This window comes from Tauraco erythrolophus, chromosome 2 (genome assembly GCF_009769465.1).
Source record: "Tauraco erythrolophus isolate bTauEry1 chromosome 2, bTauEry1.pri, whole genome shotgun sequence".
Classification (NCBI taxonomy): Eukaryota; Metazoa; Chordata; class Aves; order Musophagiformes; family Musophagidae; genus Tauraco; species Tauraco erythrolophus.
In genome coordinates this window covers 38,276,540-38,303,050 of record NC_141466.1, presented here as the reverse complement: position 1 = coordinate 38,303,050, position 26,511 = coordinate 38,276,540, and the positions used below count along the sequence as shown (strand labels likewise).

The 26,511-nt window shown below is 35.0% G+C and overlaps 1 protein-coding gene across 1 annotated transcript in view; it reads left to right on the top strand.

The window, feature by feature from the left end:
* RIMS1 (regulating synaptic membrane exocytosis 1) overlaps positions 1-26,511 on the top strand; it is a 349,852-nt gene that overhangs the window by 212,602 nt on the left and 110,739 nt on the right. Inside the window, exons 10-17 of the mRNA XM_086625267.1 lie at positions 3,154-3,200; positions 4,218-4,330; positions 5,371-5,501; positions 5,813-5,984; positions 6,116-6,272; positions 7,512-7,583; positions 15,371-15,524; positions 17,507-17,632. Of these exons, the coding sequence (XP_086481393.1) occupies positions 3,154-3,200; positions 4,218-4,330; positions 5,371-5,501; positions 5,813-5,984; positions 6,116-6,272; positions 7,512-7,583; positions 15,371-15,524; positions 17,507-17,632 (972 nt within the window). The remainder of the gene's footprint in view (positions 1-3,153; positions 3,201-4,217; positions 4,331-5,370; positions 5,502-5,812; positions 5,985-6,115; positions 6,273-7,511; positions 7,584-15,370; positions 15,525-17,506; positions 17,633-26,511) is intronic.

Here is a 26,511-nt window from a genome sequence, read left to right as displayed (position 1 = left end):
AGTGCCAATCTAAGGTATAGTTTGGTTTAATTTACGTCTTTATTGAGGTGTGGAAGGATCAGACATAAGATAATCATATGTAGCATCACATAAGACCACAAAATACCTTTGCCTTCCAAGGCAGAGATAGAGAGACAAAGTTTGGTGTCGGCAGCTTTTTACTGGATACATGTCTGACATTACTTTTCTTATGTTCACATTGGTCTGAAAGGAGAGTAAAATTTTATGACTATTTTAAATAAGTGCTTGTGCAACTTTTGCTTTGTTTTTACCATTTGCTTTGACTAGTGTAGTTTTAAATACTTTAAGTCATGAGCTACTATTTCTTCTGAAGAGCTGTTTTGTAAATTATAGCATCAGAATGTTTTCTGCAATCCAAAAGTAAAAGCAGGCTAGAGAAGACTAATTTCTAATAACTAGTTTTAGATTATAGTTCCTTTTTAGAATTATCATTCTTTAATTAAAATGCCAACATTAAAAAAACCCATACATTTGATAAAATCTAGTACTCCAGTTATTGTTCTTGTGTGCATATAAAATTTAAGAAATGATTGTGTATTGAATTATTGAATTTGTAAGAAATTCACATATAGACAGAAAGATAGCTTTAAATTACTTCACGTACATTTTGAAATCAATAGTAGAAAGCAGAACTGTTACAGAACTTGTTAGAATACCACGAGTTTGCTGATGCGTACTATATTGCATACTTTATTTATTGATTTATTTTGATTTTGTGTCTTGCAGTTCAGTGTGGAGCTGTACTTAAACAAGATAAATATATTAGGGAAGAGATTTCCTAGCAATAATTTTTTAATATATATGCACACATGTATACACAGACATATACATGCATTACATATATATATATATAAATATATAAAAATAATATATATCTTTTATATATAAAAAATCTGTATTTAAAAAAAAAATCGATCCACTGTACTATAAAGTTTTAGAGAGTTCAGATAGCATTCCTACTGCAAACCATGAATTTTGTCTGGAGCTGAAATTTAAACAGTTGAGACCGTTCCTGTCAGTTTTTCATGAGAATTGCAACTAATTGAGAAGAATATATTTAAAAAATCGTGCTTTCCCTTCTTTCCTGTCTGATGAGTAAAATCCTAAGAAAGGTCTGATTATTATTGTCATTTACCTTTACCTAGTGAGGACTTCTGCATTGCCAGCTCTAAGTGAGGAAAATATTCTCAACTTGACCATTTCTTTACCTGAAGTTGCACCTTCATTCCAGGATCTGTTTTTCCCTCTTGTAAACTGTGTGAATCTGATTCTTATGTTGATTTATTATTAGAATTTTTTGTATCAGTCTAATAGTGTGAAGGTGCCTTAGTGTAAGTATAAATGAGTTCTTGAGTGCTCATATATGTAATTAATATTTGAGGCTTATTTTTAGCCTTTTTTTTTCCTACTGTATTGTTGACAATACAGAAAAATATCCAAACAAAATTCATTTTAGTGTCTTTCTTTACCCACCCAGGGATTATGAAACTTGACACTGTAGGTTGCACTTTTCATGTTGAAACACTCCTTGCACATATGAGCCTTCATTTAGATATCTTACACATGGTGTTATTACGAACAGTGCTGGACTGCAGATGAGAGCATTCATATTCTAGCACAAAAAAAAATTTTACAAACTTAATGTTATATTGAACAGAAAATCAGTTCGAATGTGGTAAGTAAATATTTCAGACTGCTGAGAATCTCCCTGGAAATTCTGCCCTGGAAAATGAGAAAATGTTAAGAGGAAGAAGTCTGCACAGCAGCCCTGCTGTGCAACAGGTCGTTTATCTGTTTATGTATTTGTGAAGCAGTACTATGCCATGTCAAGAATGAGCAATGCATTTATATTTCCATGAGTTTGGGGGAAACACATTACTTTTGAATTACAAAGTCAAGGCAGAGAGAAGCATGTTCTTGTTTAGTGATGTGAGAGATAAGCTGATGTGAGACATTAACTTGGAGCTTTTTTTAAAACTTGGGCACCAGAAGTTTAAATTGCAGCACGTGAAAAGCGAATTTAAGACTAATTGATTGGGCACATTTCTTTTCTGACTTAAGTATCTGTTTCTCTTTCATAAGTGACTTCTATATATCTAGGAGTCAGTTTTATTGACTTCTGAATCAGCAAGATAGTGTTTCACTGAACAGAGAAATGCCTGACTACCTTCAAAATGTTCAGCTTTAGAGTTAAAGTCTTGTAAATGTTCTTCAGAAATGTTATTGTAGTTCCAATTTTGGATTATTTTCTGTAGATGAAAATATTTTCAAGTTATTCACTGAAAAGCTTTTTTTCCATTTTCCTGCTCTGCTGCTTTGGTAACATTTGTGCAATAACTGTCGTTTCTTGCTATTGCAATGTGTTTTCAATGGTTGCTGGGAACAGAAGAGAGCCAGGAGCTACCATCATCCAGATTTTGCTGGAAGAGTAAATTTGTTGATGGCAAAATTTTGGTAGACTTAACTAGTTTGAGTTTGCTGATGCTTGTATATGTGTTGAGTATGTGTATGTTGAAAAATATCCATACCTAAGGCAATATGGTTTGAATTTTCTTTTTAGCCTTTGAAGAAATGCATTATTCTTTTGCTTGTTTAATATTGCTGTTATTTGCTTTTCCATTTTGTTTGTTTAACATTGCTAATGTTATTTGTTATTTCTTTTTGTTGTTATAAGACATTTTCATCAGTTTAATTCCGTGAACTCCTTGAGACGTTTATATAAAAATTACTAGTGAGTTAATCTATGTCTTATTTTTTGGATTTTTTTCCTCCAAAAAATAGTTGAACATCTGTAGCTGTACTGCCTTTTGCTGCCTTTCTCTTCCTCAAAGATATCTAACTTAATTGTTCTGGTTGTAAAAGTATCATGGAATCCATCCACAATGTTAACATTGTAGTGCTCATGTTGTTACGTCTGCTAGTTCCTTAACTTGAAAGAAGTAGTTTGCATTAGTAATATTTTCATGAATACTGGTGGAAATTTTGTCTTTAAATATTTCCCCTTTCTTTCCTTGTAACCCATTAGAACAAAAACAGATCCATATTTCTAAAAAAGTGTCCCAGAAACATATTTGTCACAGCAGAAGATCATCTCCTTTGTTTCTAATTACTATGTGTATATTCACATTTTAGTGATATTCCACGGATTCCCGAGACTTCTCACCCCCCGTTAGAGTCTAGTGAGTACATACCTCGTTCTTTTCACTAACCATGGTCTTGTAGCCAGCACAACCGTTTTGCCTATGAATTTTCTGAGATGAGCACTGGGAGACCGCATTGGCTCCCAGGTTTTTGTATGACAAAATTGAATGGGTTCTGGTCTTGTGTGTTTAATTTGAAACAATATAGATTTAGTTAAATCGAATTTCAAATCAAAGATTTCAAATGTTAGCAGGATTTTATTGTTTTCTTGTAGATCTTATGTTGTTAGTGCCATACTGGTATATACACTGTGGCCCAAAACAGTCATTTACTTGCCCTAACATAAGAGAGAAAACAGGTATAAGAGATTGCCAAAGGTACAAATGGTGTCAGTATTTCACCTCCTATACCATCCAGTTTAAGTCCAGAGTTCTTGTTTCTCTTTTTCTTAACCAGAAAACATTAATTAGGTGAATTTTTTGTGTATTGTGCTTTAAAAAAGCAGTTTTCTTTCTAACAGTCCTATTTGAATGGTGTCAGCTACAGTGTGTGAAGGCCATGGATCCCAGTCCTTTCTTATCTGAGCCTTATCTGAGATGCAACCAGAAACCTTCTCTGTGACAGTCTTGTTGGGCCACTGAGTGCTGTTACACTTGTCACGAGCTCATCTCATTAGTTAGGGCTCTGCTTTTCTGGTGGAGAACTGCTGATGTTCAGCAGGTACCGGAGCATCCTCCATGTCAGATGCATGTCCTGCGTACCTTTCTGTGTGCCAGTTCCTTGGGAGATAAAATTTCAGAGGCTAATGGGAGTATAATCCATACAACAGATGTGGGTTTATTCACCAAAGATTTGAGATCATAGAATCATAGAATAGTTTGGGTTGGAATGGAAATGTGTAATTCTGTCAGAGAACAATATTTTATTTAGAACCGTTGGTATGGTTTGTCACTGCTATATGAGCAGCACAATGCAAAGAACAAGAATTCATAAGTTACCCAAATTCACTTCAAAGCTTTGGACGGAAAGTTCATGTGTTTCTCATTTATTTTTAGGTTCAAGTTCTTTTGAATCTCAGAAGATGGAAAGGCCTTCTATTTCTGTTATATCTCCAACCAGCCCTGGAGCCCTACGGGATGCACCACAAGTCCTACCAGGGCAGCTTTCTGTGAGCATATTTTGTTTTTCCTGAGTTGTTAATGAAAATCTGTTGAAGTGCTGGTTCCTCAGCCCTCCACATTCCCAAGGTCTATTAGGAGGTCAAGAGAAACATCTGCTGGTGGTAAAGACTAATATCTTTCAAATGTTTTTAAGACCCCCTGTACACACTCACAAACCATCCCTGTAATCACAGCAGAGGTAGTTGTTGCCTTAATGCACCAAAGAGTGCAGGAATTTGCATTGAGAGGAGCCCGTCAAAGTGCCTTGTAACTTATCATCCTGTACCCTCAATTTGGAGATGCTGACTCTTCTGTACATGGCCAGTAATCCACACAGATAAGTAGCATAGTACCCCTTAATCTTCTTTATGGGAACATTTAAAGAGGTGTGTATTTGTTAAGTTACACTGTTCAGTAATGCATTTTAATTTAGATACACATTAGATCCTGGAGCTGTCTGTAATAGTAAATGGAGCTGTGCTTGTTAAATACACTGTGAGTACTTAGACTTTGTTTTGTACATTCTTATATTTTGTTATATTCATCTTATTAATTTGTAAGTCTACAGCAGGCTCAAAAAATTCATAATGTTACAGTTTCTCTTAAGAAATCATTTAGCTGTGTATTATACTTTTCATACCAACATTTGCAAGGTGACAAATCAGGGTAGATAGATTTCAACTATGCCTCAAGTTTAGCTGCAGTCAGGGCTTCCTATTTGAATGTAGCTTTTAAGATGCAGAGCTAAGACGTGCTGGTTTAAATGCACTCACAGATACAAGATTATGCCCCGAGTACAGTAAACAATGTAAGTATAATCAGGCACCAGCATTTTAGTCTGCTGCGGTAAATACAAAAGTCTTTGGTATATACCATCATCTTTTCCATCTGACTTGATTAAATATTAAGAGATTTGAAATAAAGTATATCTCATTGTCTCTTGGAAAAAGCAATGGTTACTTTTAAGTTGTGGTTAATGTAATGCAGTCTGAAAATTCTGATTTTTCTCCATTTGCAGTAATGTTTTCTGGTAACTTGATTCTTGTAGGTTAAACTGTGGTACGACAAAGTGGGACATCAGTTAATAGTGAATGTTTTACAAGCAACAGATTTGCCACCAAGAGTAGATGGACGCCCCAGGAATCCCTATGTAAAAATGTATTTTCTTCCAGACAGAAGGTAGCAGTATTTCAGTTTAGAAAATTATGTATTGAATCAACTTTTAAATGAATGCTTATGAAGTAAATAATTCATTTTTATAACTCATTATAGTTAGATTAATTATAACAAAAAATTGTGCTTGAATCGTGCAAGTCAGTGTCAAATTAACTTTGTGGAGTTTTGGATGAATGTGATCCACTGTACAGCAAATACTTTTCTTTTTTAAACGTTACCAGATCAGAAAGAATGAAAACATTAAGTTCTGATGAGTAGATGGCGTTTTGTGATTTATCTCTATGGACAATTTACAACAAATATTTATGTTTCAGCGATAAGAGTAAAAGGAGGACCAAAACAGTAAAGAAAAGTCTAGAGCCAAAATGGAACCAAACTTTTCTCTACTCACATGTACATCGTAGAGATTTTAGAGAACGAATGCTTGAAATAACCGTATGGGATCAACCAAGAGTACAAGAAGAAGAAAGTGAATTTCTTGGAGAGGTGATACATACAGTCACATTTCTCCCGAGTTCATTGTTTGATTTTGAATACATGTACATATATATTTTATATATGTTTTTGCGTATGTGTGCCGTGAAAGTAAAATTAAAACCTGATAATTTTTCTACTAGATTCTTATAGAGCTGGAGACAGCACTTTTAGATGATGAACCACATTGGTATAAGCTACAGACACATGATGAATCTTCACTACCTCTGCCTCAGCCATCACCTTTCATGCCAAGAAGACATGTTCATGGTGGAGAAAGCACTAGCAAAAAATTACAAAGTAGGTCCCAATTCCATTCATCTCTTTTAAATTTTAAAGTAGAAATGCTGGATATGGTGTAATGGTATTTAAGTTTCAAATATAAGATAAAAATACTGTTTCATAGTCTTTGAACATAATGAAAATGTGTGGCAGAGAAGAAATGCAAATTATGACATTATGATGTGGCAGCTTTTCACCTGTGATGCATAACTTTCAAGTACGTGAAACCTGTTGGAATTGGTTTGGTTTTCACTAACAAAACAAAATTGTTCAAACATTTGTTTGCATAAATTTCCTTTTAAATAGAAAGATGGGGTTCATCATTATTCGATACTTTTTTTAATATTTAAAAGCTTCTTATTTAAAAACAGAAAGTCCTTAAAGACTTGCGAGGCTTAAAAACACTTTTCATCATAAAGTTAGTCTCAACCTCCAATATACATTCAGATGAGAAGTGTCTTTTGCAGCAAGGAGAAATTATATGTGTTTATTTGGGAGGTACAGTTGTTTTGATGAGTCTGATATAAGGTTTGTATGAGGCATATTAAAATAATGAATATATTGAAATATTTGAATATTGTAGCTTCTCTGTTCATTTAAAGTAATTAAAGATTTATTTAGAAATAAGAAGGATGTAGGGAATTATTTTAAAATATGTTTCAAAGCTATTTTTCTGATTTTTCTTAAACATGAAAGTCATTCATTCCAGCCAATGTGTAGGAAATTGGTGCACATTCAGGAATGAATTATAAAAATGTGATACTGCTGTAATTGCTGCGTGAGGATATGTATAGAGAGAGCAAATTAAAGGTTAGTTTTCAGGAAATATTTGAACTTTTTTAAAAGCTGGCAGTGCTGTTTCCTTTTCCCCTCTCTCACCATACGCTGCCACCTCTCCTTTCCTGTTCAGCAAGCTGACTCAGCTTACTCACTGAAATAGCACAAAAGTGGGGGTTTTTTTTCTTTATTTGAGTTAACTTTTTGCTGGTTTAGTGAGATAAACTATGCTGGCAGAGGATTACTGAGGACTCGAGGGAAGGAGAAGGGGAAAGGAGGCTGCAGCAGCTGTAAGACATTAAATTGGCTCAGCTGTCTTGTGAGGCATCAGTGTCAGTTACTGCAGTTTTCAGTTCTCCTCCTCTGTTGTTTAGACTTAAAATCATCTTTTTAATTTCAGTAGTATGTTAAATGAACATATATTTACGTTTGATAACACGACCAGATGTTCAGGTATTTGTTTACCTTACTGTTGTGCAGGATCTCGGCCAATCAGTGATAGTGACATCTCAGATTATGATGTTGATGATGGTATTGGAGTTGTTCCTCCAGGTGCGTGGGTGAACAGCATGGTCCTGCTTTCTTCTTCTTCTTCTTCTTTTTTGCTTGTTTGTTTTTTTTTTTTTCTTTATAACATTTTGGAATATTGAGGATACTGGTTTCGGAGAGTGCATTGTGAAAAAAACGGTTTTCCTGATTATTCCGTTACCTGTCCTAAGTCATGGTCAATTACAAGATTCTACTATTCATTCATTGATATTTCTTTTACATACCATTCTTCATATGTGAACCACTGGATGGTTCACATTATTTAATTGTTTACTGCATAATGTTCCAAGCATTATTTAAAATATAAATCAAATTTTAAACATAATTTAAAAATAGTAATTAAGATTTCAGTGTTGATTGCAAGGTTTTTTTTATTTTGTTTTTTGCTTGAAACTTAGATATAATGCAATCTCCCATGGACTTTATTGAGAATGCATGGCAGTAGATTAAGATGCATGCAGCATGGCTATATCTTTTATAGTTTTCATAAGCCTTCATGAACTATCATTACCCTAAATGTTCATAAATGCATACTTGTAGACATTATCATGGTTTGACTTTTAGTTCAGCATTCCTTACATAACTGAAAATCTAGAGGATCATTATGGATACCACATTTTTTTACTTCTATTCAACTATTGCCACAAGTCAGATGAATATGTTTCCCAATTGTCCCAAACTAAGTGAAGAGTCACTATGCCATTGCCAGCACTAAATCAGTTTTTCTGAGGAACTCCCTCATGAAAATCGCTGAATTAAATCATGGTGGGATTTGGAAAGCTTTCTATCTTCCTGATCTGTGTTTAAAATAATCTGACAATTTATTTGTTCAGTATATAACCTTACAAATAACTCACATATTTTATTAACCCAATATCATTTTGGTTACTGAGCCAAATTCTCCTTCCTTTGATGTAGATTGAGTTCTTTCCTTACTTTAATACAGTTACCATCTAAGTTACTGAGAGGGAAATTTGTTCAGGTTGGTCTAGTAAAAATGATATTCGCTTTACTGAAGTGATTAATGTTGATATTTTTACATCAGCTGAGAGAGTGAACATTTAAAATTAAAATAAATTATAGGTTCTAAATATTTTTCCTGTTTATTAATGAATTTTTTTAGTTGGCAACATAGATACTGGCATGTCTGTATAGACTTAAGTTTAAGGTTTCAGTATACTATACGAAGAACTGGGGCTTTTTTTCAGCTGCCAGTTCTTCAAGGCATCCATTTGCTCTTTGAATTAAACCGTTTTCCTTCTGACAGGAAACATTCAAAAATATTCAGCTGAATGCATTGGACTCTATTCACTGGGTCAGCACTTGAGTAACTGATTCTTATGGAAATTTCTTGGGACTGTGCATGCTCAGGTGCGCCTTTGAGGAATGCATGGGTCCAGGCTTTCTTAGAGATCACTAAGGCTGAAAGAGTTGGGGCTCTTCAGCCTGGAGAAGAGGAGGCTCCGGGGTGACCTTATAGCGGTCTTCCAGTACCTCAAAGGGGCCTACAAGAAAGATGGGGAGAGTCTGTTCAGGAGGGCCTGTTGTGATAGGACAAGGGGTAATGGTTTTAAAATAGAGGGAGGTAGATTCAGGTTGGATATTAGGAAAAAATTTTTTACCATGAGAGTTGTAGAACACTGGAACAGGTTGCCCAGAGAGGTGGTGGATGCTCCATCCTTGGAGACGTTCAAGGCCAGGTTGGACGAGGCCCTGAGCAACCTGATCTAGTTGGAGATATCCCTGTTCCTTGCAGGGGGGTTGGACTAGATGACCTTTGAAGGTCCCTTCCAGCCCTAACCATTCTATGATTCCATGATTCTATGATCACTGTAGAAAATGGCAAGATCTGATCTATAGCAATAGGATTTACAATGAGCTGAGACTCTCTAAACTGAAACTCAAAGGGCCTGGTGAGGAAACTCCTTCTGGAGTCCATCTAATCAGAAACAATCTGTCGGCTGACCTGACCAAGCACAAATTCTTGTCCTTTGAGTTTAATGGATATATTTGTTTGGCAATTGTGAGTTGAGTTCTACTGTTTGTGATTCATATGTGAAGTGGATGTACATATAAATGTGGAGATTTTGTTTGCAGGTGCAACCTAATTCTTAAATGGTCTAAAAAGTCTGCTGAATTACTTGAGAATCTTAGGCACAGATTCACGAACTGCCTGGGCACCAAGTTCAGATATGCATTTCTACCCTCCCATCCAACCTTCCTTACTTATCACATGGCTAAATCATCTAAGACTTTGGGCTGCTACCTTCATTTTCACTGAATGAATAGTACTGTATCTTCTCCATCTAACAGTCTCCTCTGTTAAAACTAAGTTGCATGCAAGTTTCTTCTTGTGCTGCAGGGTCTTTACCCCTTCCCTCCTACTGCCCCACAACACCATGGACCTCACCAGAGTGCACTGCAGCTCTTGTCTGGTCCCGATTTCCCACTCATTCTCCTGCAAGGTATGCGTGTGGGAGGGAACGATGGATATCGGTATTTCCCCATAATGTAGGATGATGATGCAGCTCAGGTGCACTCTCAGACCGTTTTGGCATAGCCTCTATTGGCATCACCTAGATTAGTCTAGATATTCTTTCTCAACAGAAGAAAGAATATCAAAATAGAGTTTACAACATGTGATACAAAAGGAAATGTTTCCTTTTAAAGCCCCTTTTCCTTCCTTTACCACTTCCTTGTGAATGTTACCCACTGTGGTGCTTATATATGATAAATAAGCTCTGTCTTTACTAAAGGTATATTCTTACAGTTGTTAATTTATTCCTTTTCTCGAAATATTCAGAAGAGAAGGAAGTTATTTTGCCTTCTTAATATCTCAAGATTTTCACAAAGATTATTGCTTATTTTCTAAAAAACAGACACATAACTGCAAAATGTAGAAGCACGAAAGTTCACTTGATCGCCACCATAAGCTAAAAGAGGACTGATGAAAATATTTTGGCTAATTTAACTAACATTGGAAATCCTTAAAACTATAATTTCAAATGTTTTACCAATTGCTAAGGCAAATGAAATATTAGCGTTCAGTAATAACAAAGAAAACTATTTTCCTAGAGGTTTCAGCAGCTGCAAAGAATCACTGCTTGTCAATGGAAATAAAGTCTGCTACTTCAGAAATAATGGTACTTGTATAACTTCAAGAATATTTTAAGAAAAGTATTTTTCCCTCATCATATCACAAATATGTCTTATCTTTCATATAATTGTACTGTCCTTGTTTATTATTAATATCTTGCAGGGATACATATCATTTTTTTTTTAAATCAGCTCACAGAACTGTTCATAAAAGGAGTTTATATCAACAGGTGAAAGTGAGTTTAATTTGAAGCTCAGCTTTAACAGAATTGATTTTTGACAGGTTTTTTTTGGTATGCCCACATCTATTTACATGAAGAAAATATTATTTTAAATCTCTTAGCTTCTCCTTGTATGAGAGATGCTCCAGTCTCTTAATTATCTTTGTGATCCTCAGCTGGACTCATGCCAGTAATTCCATGTCTGTCTTGTACTAGAGAGCCCAGTACTCCAGAAGTGGCCTCACCAATGCTAAGTATATAGGAAGGGTCGGTAAAGGATCAGTAAGGCATTTAATAAAAACTGAACATGTTTTGAGCCTGATCCTTTTAACAAAACTTCAGTAACTTTCTTAACTTAAAAGAAAAAAAGCTGGCAGCTGGCAATATCTCAAAGGGTGTTTTTAATGAGCTGTATTGCTTATGCTATGGGTAACTTCAGAGCAATTTATTTTTCTACCGTAAGTAATCCGTATAAATGGTTGCATTTTACTTACCTCCTCTTGTAGCAACAGGGTGACATCAACAAAACACCTTGTCGTTGTCTGTGTTACCTATAAAAAAACCCAGAAGTTCTGGTATCGAACATTTGCTAGAACCATTTTCATAATCCATCCCGCTTCCACTTCATGTCACACCTGACAGTTTCCCATGAGCAACTGAGAAACTTATTCCGCATAAACTACCGTAAGCTTGATTGCTGCTGTCATGCTGGTCCATGCAAAAAAATTCTCTGCTCACTCTGGAGAGCACAGAGCTTTTGTCTTTGAGGATACGAGGAAATGTTACTGTTGCTGTCACTGTCACTATGGAAGTACGGATGCAATTTAACCGACTGGACAATACTTGAGCTAATACTTAGGATAAATGTGAATTGCTGTTGTTCTGTCTGTTCTGTAAGCTTTGTGTACACACAATGCACAAGTTTCAGATATTGTTCCCTGGATAGCTTGGTTGTGAAGAATATATAGGATAAAATCATCTTTTCTATACCAGATTTTTAAGTGTGCAGGATAATCCTAGGTGTTTTGTTTTAGGCAAACTAGAGATACTCTAGAAATATATTTTAAATTGAAACTTATGTTTAGATTTTTTTATATTTAAATTATGTGTATTTCAGTACAGTTGCCTAAAGCTTGGAACGATCTTTTAAATTTCTTTTATTTTAGTATTGATTAAATGTAAGCTAGTGTTTCTTCTGATAGAGATGGCAGGATTTTATCGAAAACAAGCTTGTTTGGAAAATGAAATATCTTTTAGCACATACAGCTTAGATTCAGTTATCCTGGGAAAGCGAACATATCCAGCTTTTGTCATGTGTTGTCTTTTTTCTTTCTCTGACAACAAACCTGACATTTTCTGCAGCAGCCTTAGTACATGAGATGAGAGAATCTCCATTGAAGTGCTGAAGGAGTCCCTTTTTTGCTTCAAAATTTGCACCTAGTCCTCATCCTGAGATCAGGGAGATCCTCATGTTTCTTTCTAGTTTTATTACACAACTTTGAAACACTTTTTCGGCAGGTAATGTACTCCAGCATCACAGTACATCAAAATCTGTGAAACATTGGAGTGGTCCTTTGTTAAAAGGCTGATAAACCTCGATAGATACTTTCATGCATGCTATCAACTTTTACAGGTGTATTTTACAGTCAGTACTCAGTACAGCTTTGCTATTAAAAATGCTTTTCAAGTGGCAAGCATTTGCTGTTTTTTTATCTGCTAATGAGCTCTCTTTTGTAGCTGCAAGCGAGCTCTCCCAAACCTTTTCTCCAGTTTTCAAGCAATAGCCCCCACCTTCCTCAAATTTGAGTGATGTCACATTTTAAATATTAAATTATGTTCATTATTTTTGTTTGACATGTCTAACTCAGTGTTGTTTGAGAACAGCATACATGTACATTCAACATTATGGTCCCATATGTTTGTTTCTGAGCTACATGATATTTCCTTATTACAAGTGCTTTTCTTTGGGCCAAATCCTACTCTCTAAGATCTATCAATACTCATAGTGCTGCTTATTTCCCTAATTTATTAACTTCATCCCACCCCTCTCCTTCAAGAAATGGAAGAAAAAAATTATTTCCTATATTTTCACACTAGCCACTATACTACGAAGTAAAAAACATTCAAGTTAGATAAAATGATAGCAGAACTTGCAGGGTTCTTTCTGCATATGTTTTCTAGCTGACAGTAATCAGAAGGTCTGTAGTAAAACTGTCTAATCATCTTTTTGTCAACATTGTCTCCTTCCTATCTGCCTTCCTCCTCCTATTTGAGTGGTAAATATATTAAAGATAACAAGAAATTATTGAAGCTAATCTTTTTTTATTTACTGAAGTTACTGTAAAGCCGGTGTAAGTCTGAAAGCTACTGTAGGATACTACAGCACTTAGGTGGTGTTCTGTTTTCTTTGGATAACTTTTTCTAATTTGTTCAGTACTGTATAAAAGGTGGACACAGTTCTGGAGGCTGTGATATTATAAGCTGTATAATCAGGGAAAACAGTCTTAAGAGTTCCTTGAATGATAAAATGCATCATCTAGTAGATCTGTGTTCTCAGTTTTATGTTACTGCGATGAATCTGTTCTATGGTGGAAGATACTCTTATTTTAGGATTACTTATCACTGTTTTAACAAAGTGGTTTCCTCCACGTCTAATAATGAGATAATGCATTCAGATAAGGTACATGTCCCTTAGAATGTGTTGGTAAACTGATGCACAATTTGGGAAAAAAGCATGAATGCTTCCTTGATGTTTGTGATCAGGGATCAGACTTGCAGCTAAGCAGGTTATTAAGTGTCATTGTAATACATGACCAAGTCTAATGCAGACTCTGTGTATGAGCCACACTTTTAAGAGGGCTGTAAGAGTTTGGTAGAAGATCAGAGAAGAACTACAAGAATTATACAAATTATTCAAAATTTGAAGAAAAAAAACCAACAAACTTGAAACTCTATAACAAGATCCATAAAAAATGCAATTTTTTTTATCCAATTGACAATTGAGTGACTAAATCATAGTCTTTTCCTACATGGAAAGAAGATTTCTGATTCAGGCTGGTTTTTTAGCTGAGAAAAACAACACATTACAGGAACTTAACGCTACCTAAGTTTAGAAAAGCAGCAAAATGACTATTTTGGAATCTAAACAATAATTTGTGAAGTCAATAAGAGGTGACTTAAGAGTTTACCCTTTCTGTCATTAAGGGATTTTCTGTCAAGGGATTCTTGTAATCTAATTTAAATGTCTAGAAGTGAGCAACTGAAGTCTAAGCAAATCTCCTTAGGCTCTTTTGGAAAGATAACAAGCACCTTTTCAAAGTTGTTCATCTTATTTAGCTTCATTGTCTATTTTAGGATGGAACTCGAAGTGTATAACAAGGCAAACTGTGCTACATGGAAAAAGGCACAGGAATATCAATGCTTTAAAACATACTAAGATTCTGCTGATTTTTTTTTTTTAATTCTGTGTAAAAGAACTACAAGAAACTTTGCAGCTCATTCATAGCATTTGGAAAGGGTGTTCTGCAGAGTATGCAACACCCAATATTCTGCTATACAATATACTCTAAATGCTTGTAATTTCTCAAAGTAGGTGGCCGTCATGGTTTAGCCCAGCCAGCAGCTAAGCTACCACGCCACCGCTCACTCACTCCTCCCACTCAGTGTGGCAAGGAAAAGAAACTCAGGAGAAAAGGGCAAAACTGGTGGGTTGGGATAAGGACAATTTAATAGAACAGTACAAGAAAAACAAGAAAGGATAATAACTACAATAATACTAGTACAAGAACAATACCAAACGAGTGCTACAACTGCTCACCATGCAGAACCAGGAACTAAGGCCAGGACCCGCAAAGGGAACGCCCCTCTCCCGGCTAACTCCCCCAGTATATACTCTGAGCATGACTCACATGGTATCAAATAGCCCCCTGGCCAGGCTGGGTCCCCTCTCAGCTTCCCATGAAAAAGTTAACTCTTTCCCAGCTAAACCCAGATCATTGGCTTTGGCCAAGTTCAGCAGGAGAACAAGAATCAGAGGGATGGTTTATATATGAGCAGTCCTGGAGGAGTCTGTGCTGTTGTACACAAGCATGCCTTCTCCATTTGTTAGATGAGGTAAACCGACATTGCTTGGATTCCTTTCAAATATTTGCTACTGTATGACAATTTTGAAATACGAGTTACTCTGGGCACTCTTCCTCAAGTCAGAAAACTATTTCAGTCCTTTCCTCCACATCTTCCAGTACGTAATGAAAATCATCTCAGTTTCTCTGTCTCTGTACTTGTAGACGTTTAAAGGTAATGCTAGTAATTTATCCTGGCTGCATGATATGTCGGGATGTACAACAGCTGAATGATGACTTGAGAGTTGTGTAAGCGTTTAGATGTGTGTTCCTGGAAGGACTAACCATCTGAATTCGTTCCAAACCCGGACTTTCACTCTCTAATTTCCTTTTGTTGCCCTCTTGCCAGTAGGTTATAGATCTAGTACTAGAGAAAGTAAATCTACAACGCTAACTGTGCCAGAACAGCAAAGAACAACACATCATCGTTCACGATCTGTATCTCCTCACCGTGGCGACGATCAGGGCAGGACCCGTTCACGTTTACCAAATGTGCCGTTACAGAGGTAGGCATCACAAGTTAGTGAAACACTCGATGATTTCAAGTTTGTATAATGTTGTTATTAATTTTTCTCTTGTTCAGCATTTTTTCACTATTTTAAAACTTCTTTTGTATCTGAATTCATCAGTGTAGTATTTGAACTTAATGTATGCTTTTATTAACCATTCAAGAGCATTCATGGGATGAGTTGTAACTTTGTAAGACTTATCTCTTTTTACTGATACTTTCTCTGTGATTCATCATCTGTGTACCCTAACTAACACATAGGTTTGGAAATGTGTTTTCAGTCAGTGGCTGAATCTTGAATGAAACCACTCAAACATATTTGTAGGGTAATAAGTAGTGGCATGTACAAACTGTATAATCACTATGAATTGAACTAATTTTGAAGTAACAGCAAGCTAAAATTACCAACTGTATTTATAATGTGACATTTTTAATGGAAGAAGTGAAAAATACTTTACAGAATCAGATAGTGATTCATAAACCTCTGTTTTTCACATTTACTGCTTTTAATAGACAAAGTATTAATAGGAGGATCCTTTTTGAGATTCTCATTTGCATGCTTTATGATTCTTTTGAATAGTGCCATAAAGACTGTTTAAGCACACTGTTTTGTTGTGCAGGGCAATAAGCTTCTCGTGCAGTCTCTCATGGAACCTTCAAAATCAGCCATTTTTTACTAGTTTTCCTTTCCTCCAATTTCTAGGAAACATAGTTCTTCAGTTACTGCAAGAGGTTGAAGTGTTACACTAGCAATGTTATTGCCCACTAGCTGTGGTAGTTTACTGAAAATCTACCCTTTTTAGATGAATTTTGTGTACATAATTCTATGCTAGAGTACTGTCCCTATCCATCATTTACGTGTCTGTTTTTTTGGAGTTCCTTCACTGATCACTTAATACCAGACATCTGGTATTAAGATGTCATTTGAAATGATGGTATATTCTGGAAAACCAGCTTCCCCTCCCAGTTGAGAATTCTGATGATCTTACTTTTTCCTTTCCATCCTCCATGCCATATATACTGTTCTTGTGTGTTGAAATGTTGTGTGCTTCTTAAGTCCCTGCATGCACCTCCCTCTGTTACATCAGTTCTCACAGATGAAATTTGGTGAGTCACTCCCCACCAAATCACTTGCTGTTGCATTTCTCAATAATACATCCTTAACAGATAGCAGGATATGGCTGCACGTAAAACAAAGTGTGGCCTTGCCTCATTTATGTTATAGTAGAGGGAATGACAGCTCCTCATTCTGCTTTTGCAAACAATTATATGTGCTCTTGTTGTATCTTTCTGTCTACAAACACGATTCACAGATGAAATGTTTCATAGTCAATTCCACCCATCCTTTAATTTTATACTTTGAAAAACTAATGCTGCTTGTTCCAATGGCAGTTATTAAACTAAAGAAAGAATCTACCCTTCATGTAGTAGTTTCTTTTCTTGTTCTTTTCCATGTGAAGAGAGAAAATTGCTGTCATGGAGATCAGAGCTCACCTGCGTTTATACAAAGTCATACCTCTTTTGTCTAACACTTAGTTTGAGACTGATAAAATCTGCTGCAGTTTCCCATATCTTATCCCAGAATTTCTCAAAGAATACTTGGAGATACCTGCAAGAAGTTGACAGGCAAAATCAGCCCTATAGAAATCTGACTGTGAATCTACAAATGCATAAAACCTCACATTTCATGTGAGGTATTATCAGTTCTTCTGATATCTCAGAACAGGCTTAGAAAATGCCATTACTGAATCCATCATTGTATACAGAAACAAGCATGTACTTCTAAATATGGTAGAAATGGCTGCTTTCTATACTTAGGGGTGGGTTTTTTTTTAAATCTTAAGGTCCAATATATTTTTAGAAGTCATATATTAACAATTTAATGATTATAAACTTCCTTCAATCAACTTGTACTGTAATCCATTAAGCTGTGTTATTTATGAGAAAGCAAGATTATCATACTTATTTCTTGCCTTTCAGGAGTTTAGATGAAATTCATCAAATGCGAAGATCACGTTCTCCAACTAGACACCATGATGCCTCCAGAACTCCAGTTGATTACAGATCCAGAGACATGGATAGTCAGTATTTGTCTGATCAAGAAAGGTACATCGTGAGCCTGAACTCGGAAAAAAGTTTAGAAATGTCTTTGTCGATTTGCCTAATTTTCAAATGTTCAGTAGGAGCTCAACTGATGGTAATGGGGAAAGGAGGAAGTCATCCTTACTGACAAATCTAGTGTCATGGTTAAATTATCTATACCTCTTTTTTGGTACAACTGTGCACTGAGTTGACAGTAATAGCAGGTATCTAGACTAACGGTTCTTGGGTGTTTGTCCTAGAGTATTCTGCTGTTTGTTTCAGGAATGAAGCCTGGAGATTTTTGCTAGAGAACCATAAATCTACATGTATGCCCTAGCTATTCTTGTAGCTGAGACAAGATATAAGTTACCTGTTTCAGTTTCCAGCAAAATACCAGGCATGCGTTTCTGCTAGTTGGAAGTTGCATACACTATGATTTGCGTTCCTGTGCTTATAGATTTTGGACATCTATATATGCAGTCTCACAGTATCTTATGTAACATTCTGGTGAACTTGGTGCAGTACCCAAGCATAGCAAAGGTAGTCGCGGTGCATGTAATTAGTAAAACTCTCCAATCTTAGGTAGATGGCACGTACACATCTCTCCCTGGAATACATGCAGTGGCTACAAGAGAGTACTTGGTCTCTCCTAGTAGGCATAGTTTTCAGGTATTTAGGAATATATTCTAATAATATGGAAGAAAGTGAGATTGTCTGATTAGTTTAAAGCTGAAAAAAGTTTAAAAAGATATTTCAGTTCAGTATTTGGGAAACACAATGATGACAGTCACAAAGATTATCAATGTTTGGTGGTTGTTTCTTTTTACTTCAAAAAAAATCGTATAGTTAAACTTTAATGGCAAACTTTTACCATTCATATACGACCAAATGTGCTAGTAATATATTTGGAATTTTTTTTTGGTTTTGTTGTTACTATTTTTTATGAGTAAAGATGACAAAATCTTTCCAAATGATCAAGTAGATTCAATATAGAACATACATGTCATAGTGATGTGAAAACATGTAAAGAATAAACCATAAACATCTCTGGAACTCTTTGTCCAGTTTTGAAGCAACATTGACATTGAAAAACAGATGGCTTTTGCAGTTAAACTGGTTCAGTTTTGTATATGATCTTGCCTCTTTTGTTTTTTTAATGTGATAACATACATATGGGAATTAATAAGTTATTTGGAAGATTTAAAAATTCAACTTTATAGGCAAGAACTATATACAGAATTGTCTAAGTTGTATGGAATTTCCTTTCAGAGGTTAATTCAAATGCTTTTTAAATATAGTAGTCAGATTTATAGTTAAGCTAATTCAAGTAGTCTCCACTTGTTGCAAAAGTTTCATGTTATTAATTATAAGTAGCGATATATTCAAAAGATTCTTGAATATATTTGTTGAATCAATTTCTTATTCAGCAGATCTGAAGAGCAAGAGACATTAAAAAGTAGCTTTTGTCAGTAGAAATAAATATATTAACTGTCTAGAAAATTTTCTTCTAATAAAGCGTCAAACCATGATATAAATGCTGATATATGCATGCATTATGCTTGGAAAGGCTTGCAGTGAGACTTTCTTGGAGATGAGCCGTCAGACCAGAGCCACAGCAGCAATGGGCTGCTGGGTTTCTTCAGAGGAGTAAGACACACTCTTCCATTCTTTTCAACGTTCAGAAAACACTCTTCAGCAGTTTAAAGATCAGACATGAAAGATGTACATGGCTTATTTGCAGGATTTAAAGATGGGTCCATGTACTTACTCTCCTTGAGTAATAATCTTGTCTGCAGTGGTCTACTTTTTCCCATTTGCTTTTTCATCTTTCCCCCAGGTTTCTTTAGTTGTAGAGACTGTTTAACTCTTGTAGGTTTCACTGTCTTTCAGTACATAAGAGCAGCATCATAGGGAAGATCAAAACCAGCTTTTCTTGAAGATTTTCTGTCACATCCAAGGATTTAAGAAAAAAAAATCTTTATTTAGTATTACGTATTAGTATCAATAGTAGTGTAAGTATTATGTGTTGTTCATTTACTGAACCCTTCATCTAAACAAGTACATTTGTGTAGATACCTGACATAAACTTGGTTTGAAAGGTGAGTAATTATCCAGTAGTTACATGGCAGAAATTACAGTTACTGATTACATTTGATCATTTTCTCAATGATCTGTTATTGGTCCCAAATTAATATTGAATATTCTGAATAGATCTTTGTAAGATTAGTTATTACAGTCTCTTCCTAAAGCATCTGGTGTGATAAATGTCCAATGGAATTGATTTGTCTGCTTTACCTTTTATATATATTTGTTTACATAAATACAAATGTATTTGTATTTATAATATTGATATATATAAATCTGTTAGGAAAAGCTTTTCGATGGAAATCCAGCTAAGCAGTATATTTAGCTCCTAATTTAGGATCATCATCCAATTTTCAAGGGCATGGCCCTTTTCATTTTTTTTTAATGTTGCTTTTCTTCCTAAAGAAAATCTGTTAATGTGAGTATTTTAGTCCTCACATTAGAAAACACTCGTTTTAGAATAATAATCTTTATTTTAAATGTCTCCAAACCAGACTTAATTTGTTATAGAACTGTGAGTATCTTCTGTGATGGATTCTTTCACTTTGTTTTTTTTAACTTGAAGATTTCATGGTGGATTTGATATTTTAGATCCCTTTTCTGGATGTATTTTGTTTTACTGTTTGCCATGGGCCAGTTAAAATAGATACTGTTTGACTTAGCAAAGGTAGAGTAGCTATTAACAGAGTGCCCTATGATTTAATGTGACTTTGCATCTACTTCACAACTCTTAAGAAAATGGTGACTTTTTTTCCTAAAACGCTTGTTTATTTTTCATTTGGAAACCTGCATATAAATTCTGTCAGTGCTCTGAGTTTATGAATGGAAATTTTGCTTAAAAAAACCTCAACAAACAATAGTTTAATAGTTTTTGTTGCATCAAAATCAGGCTAGTTGTTCCAGTTGTTCAGATGCAAACTTAAATTTCATATTTGACTCATAAGCCATTATTTCAAGCTGCCCGGTTTAGAATTTTATATAAATATTGCTTATACTGCGTTAATTAAATGGGTCATTTTATAATGGCATGAAGAACAAAACACATTGAAGAACTGCTGCTTTATCTATTTTGTAATCTTTTCTCTCTTTGTCACCATAGTACTTCATATGATTCCCTGCTTCTTTTAAAATAGCATGTTTCCATGAAGTTTAGCTTTAATTTCATATCTACAATAATCAGGAGGTTTGGAGCTTGGTCTTTCTGATTGTGTTGAAGTGCGTAAAACTACAAGATTAATTCAAGGGATATTTCATATCACAGTCATATGTACCATAGGCATAAATATGTATTAATTATACCATCTTGCTGGCTGTAGCATGTGTTTGATTACAGTAAAGGAAAAATAGAATTAGGCGGCTGACTTTTTCAATTGGAAATAATAAGAAACAAAAAGTCTGATGGCTGATTAGCAATTTTTTTGTTTCTTTAGGATTGCATTACAAAATACTGTCAAGAGCTATAAGTCAGAATTTATATTTGTCCAAAAATAATATTCTCAGTGAACTTATATTTTTGTTTTTTCCCGAAAGGGTGACTGGCTACTCTTCCGATAAACCAATCTGCAGTAAATTAGTAGCAAAACCTCTCTGCTATTTCATGTATGTTTTTGTGGCTTATGAAGAAAAAAAAAACAACAAAAAACCCCAAAACAACAAGCATAATTCTTTTTTTTTCCCTAAAGTATTTCTACATTAATTAGTTCATGAGAAAGGACATTATTAGAGAAATGTAGCTGTTTTATAGATCTCTTTTGTCATGAAGAGTTCTGAAAGAGTGGTTCTGAATTTCAAAAGGAGAAATCCCACAAAATTAAGTGCCACACTAAAAGGAATTTGTTGAAAATGTAGTTATCACAGGCATTTTTTGGCTCGTATTCTTTGAGAAGTACAGTCTGGGTTTGAACATTATCAGGCTATTTATCTGGGTGGAAGCTTCTTGTTTCTTTTTATGTTTTCATTTGCATATCATTGGCATAACCCATGTCATCTAATGCTTCATAATTATATCTGTTTCACTCACCACTCATCCTGTCTGTGCAGTGAGCTTCTTATGCTGCCCAGAGCAAAACGAGGAAGAAGTGCAGAGTGCCTACATACCATCAGGTAAATACAGGAATTCGGTAATCATGAACACTTCTGGTTAGTTGTCTATACTTCGTGTGCCCAACTTTTTTCCATAGTAGTACTTAGTCCCAGTAAGTAAAGAACTTCCTAGTACGTTGTGATCCAGGTGTCAGTTATTCTTTTTTGTTCATTTTGATTCAGATGGAGATGTGTGTGTATGTTTGTGAACTTCAGTAGTAATTAAAGGGTTAAAGCAGGTGAAGGAGTTCTGATTTTGCAGTTGTATTTTGTGGTAGATTCTGTCTAGTCACAGAAATCCTGGTCTCTTAGTGCATGACAGTGTTGTTATAATTTCAAACATTTCTTTTTAGTTGTTTTTATGTGTTCTTTTATTTGCATTTTAATGTTTATGTTACAGCCACGCACAAGCCAACAGTCTACTTGCTGTGATACCTGATCTCATTCTGATTTTAGTCACTTGTAGAGGAAAGAACAGTGATTAATGAGGGCTCACTGGGAACCCCAGATTTGAGGGGTCTCGTATTATTTGGTTTTGCATCTACGAATTGTGCTATAAATTAGATCCAGGCATAAATTTTATAGTTTGGGCTCATCTTCAATCTTCATTAATCTTTCGTTCCAAAACTTGGAGCGCTCTGACTCACCTGTTCCGAACATTGTCAAACTGAAAGGCACTGAAATATCTTTACCTAACAAATCTAATTTTGCCCCCCTGCCTTTTTTTTTTTGCCACACATCTGTTAACTTTCTCAAAAATGCATGTCAGATTGTGTAGAAAATCTTCCAGTTAGAATCAGTAAAAATCGAGATTGAAGGTGAACTAGTTAACCCTTCTACTACTTCAGCCAAGTAGTTAACCATTTTTCTGTTTGAGATCTGGTCGTTGCTAAGAGTTTTACGTCAGTGCTATATGTTTAAAACTGTCAAACTTTTAAAGCTGTGTAGTCTAATGAGTTATTAATTTCCTTGGTGTAGGATTTTCCCCTACAGGGTAGGGTTTTTTTAATATGCCTTGAGTTACTTTAATTCTCTTTATTGAATTAGAAACAGCATCAAAGATGCTGTGATAAAATTCTTTTATAAGGCACAGCAGTATAAAGGGAAAATAATAAATATGAAAACTTCCGAAAAATTTGTGCATCAGTGAAGCTGTTAAATTAAAATTTAAATTTAGTTAAAATGTAAGTTTTTATTATCAGTAGAAAGAGTTTCATTCTCATAGTTCAGCTATAAAAGCTTTTTCCTCAACGTTTTAGGTTTTAAAGTTTAATCATTTATTTCACTCCCTGTTGTTTTATGTCAATTTATCATCATATAATAGCAATTTTTCCTGACTCTATCCGATGGCCTTTCTCTTTCTGCTGCATCTTCTATGACTTCTCCCCGCCCTCAGCATTGTGCTTCTTCCTTTTCCTCTTAAAGATTATAGTTTTCATTCAAATTGTGCAATGCTTAAATTCTCACTTAATTCATGAAGTAAATATTGTATTATGAACTTATGATGCACTTTGCCCAGCCACTATATATTTCCAATAGTTTTACAAATCTGCTAACGAATCTGGCCAGTTAACCAGCTAAAAGTTGTGCATGGGCAGCAATAGTTATGTGAGAGCAACACTGAATTCAGAGAGTACAGCCCTTTCTTGCCTTTTTCCTTATTCTAATTATTGCTGTTATTTTTTATGATCAAGAAAGTAACGAATCCACCTCTTTAAAATAGAAGTACTGGTATACTATAAAACAGAATGATACTTTTAATAATGTATTGAAGGTGAATATAGGGGCAATAGAAGACAATAGATTGATTTTTAAATTTAACTCTGAGGCTTACACAGCCTAATCCAAGTTTAAATACTACCCAGAAAATTTCCAATATCTGTCCCTGACTGAATACTCTCAAAAATCTTTTCAACAAAAATTGGGTCTGCACATTGGTCTCCATCTTTTGCCCTTTCTCGTTTTTACTGGCCTGGCATTTATTCATGTTAGAAACGTTGTAAGACTTTATCCTTGTTTTCTAGACAGCTTTCTGAGTAATGTTTTATTTGTTGAGACAGCTTCAGCTTAAAATGGGAAAGAAATGTTAAGGGTTTCATGTTAAATGAAAGAAGTATTAATATGAGATAGTCCAAGCTACAGAGTTAAGATATATGGTTAGTTTAATACATGAGTTTAGAATAGTATTAGTCCCAGCTGTCCATCCTGTCCATCTGTATGCAATTATGGACTAATAGCAGAAGCGGTGGAAAGGTATGCCATAGACCATGGATGATCAGAGTCCATGTCTTAGGTCACACCCACTTTGATTGGTAGTATCTGCTGGTATGCCAGGATTGACCTGATAGACAGCCATTCCTTTATTCCAACTTTGCAACGTCACAGTGACCTCTGGCAGAGCTGTCAGTAGCGTGACTGCTAAACCTGTACAAGAAGGATCAAAGCTCCGCTGTTAAATACTTCAGGGTTTTACAAACACTGGGGTTTCCAGGCAGAGAGCTGTTTGATCTGTCTGTGACACAGCCAAGTTTGTAATGTTGATCTGCTGTGACTAGGTCCAGGCCTTAATAGGAATTAAAATGTCCTATTGAGACGGGCTGTTCCTGAAGCTGCAAAATCCTCAAGGCTGCTGGTCCTTCTGCTAATAGCACCACAGCTGTGTCCTTGTAGGGTATGTGGAAAATTGTTAGAACTTGATTATTAACCCTTAACCATTAAATGGCCATGATTCCCATTTGCCAGCCTCTGTCTGCCTTTAAATTTCTCCTTTGTTCATTGGGTAGAGCTGGATAACAAAGCAAACATTTCCTGTTCTAAAATCTCATGTACACTAGGTGATGATATTAGACAGTTGTCATATACATCTCAGAGTGCTGCTGTGCTGGCTGATGTAGTAGATCTCCTAGGTTTTTTTTAATTAGCTTATTATTAATAGCACTTAATTACTGTTAGATTTTGAAGCTGATACAGCACTTCAAAAAGACTTCCACATTCAAAAATGTCAGGTGTAATACATCTATAATTGTGTTTATGAGGCTATATATCACTGTTTTAGCAAGCTTTTCATGGTTAGCTACTGAAGAGGTTAAAGTCTCTGTAGGTCTAAATGAGGCATTACCGAGAGAATAAACAACAAGTTTAATAACAACCTAATCCTTTACAACCGCTTGTATATTTTAATTAAAAATCTCTAAAAATGGAAGTTAGATTACTTTCATTACAAGGAAAACAAATCTGAGTTGTATTAGTATTGTCATGAGTTCATGGCCTGTAATACCAAAAATGTAAATACAAAAATTTGTCCCCAGTTAGCTGTCACAGTAGTTGAGTTGAGAAAAAACATATATTGAGAAATCTACTCGTTACAGCTATTAAATATAGTAGAATATTATGCGTTTATTTTACGTTCTGGTCAGTCTTGCCTTATCTTTACCTGTCTTTTTATTTCTGGCATGTTTTTGTGTTGTTCTTTTTTCTTTTCCATTCCACCATATTCAAGAAGTTCTGTTAGGCACTATAAAACGTTACCACCCAAGATGCCTTTACTAGCAAATGGTACTCATTGGAACCTATACAGGTAAGAAGTGTTCAGAGTAAGCTTTAAGTAGTTAGTTCCTTTTTAAAAAACAAATAGTCTTGCCTCGTTAAATAAAAAAAATATGAAATATTTTCTACAGTTTTTATAACTGAGAGATAAGGAATATCATCTTAAAATAATGTCATATAGCTGTCTAAATTAACCCCTACATTACAAAAAGAAGTAAAACCAAACCACTTCTTGTATTAGGTAGACTTTTCTTCACTGTTAAAATTATTTGTTGCATGGTTTTCTTTGTTACATTATTTTGTTTATGTATCTGATTTTGGTTACATGTCAAATTTGTTTCCATTTAGTTCAAATAATTTTAATTTACAAAGCTCAACTATTCCTGCATGTGCCAGGACCAAATCAGTGATTAGACAGGATATTTCACTCCTTCGTGATTGCCTTAATTCACGAATACTGAAATTTGGAGATGATCTACTGGTTAGGTAAGAAACTTAGGATTAATTTTCCCCTCCTGTTTAGTATCTTATATGGATTTGAAGAATAAATGAGCTTCACTGTTCAGTGGTTTCACATAATACGTAGTGTATCACATCCTTTTATGTTGGCCTACGGATTACTGCTGTTAACAAGGATTTAAATTTACTGTCTGGTATTTCTCATTCCACTTTCTTACAAGTGGATGTTGTTCTTTCTCATTCAGTTTTAAACATTTCAACGATCTCAGCAAAAAATTTCTAGCAGTGTTTTGTTTGCTTTTATTTTCTAAACAAATCTTGGCACTGTCATCCAGTCAGCTCTTTTACGTTTTCCTTAATTAAATCATTGTGATTCTACATTTTCTGTAAAGAAAACATTATTTTATGAGTTAATATCTAACATTGTATTCCTTTCTTTGTTTTCTTTTTCTTTCTCTTCTACCATTGGATGCAATGCACTGGCACTAGTGAACTACAGCCCTCCCTTGACAGGGCTAGGAGTGCTAGTACCAACTGCTTGAGACCAGATACTAGTTTGCATTCACCAGAACGAGAAAGGTATAAAATAAAAACTTATTAATTTCTTGTCATCTGTGCTGGTGATCTTTATCAATTTTGGTTTTCGTCATATGATTATTCTACATTCTTGTACATTCATGTCTGCTTTGGTATTTGTAGTCATTTTTGCTCTTATATTCATGTATGTCATA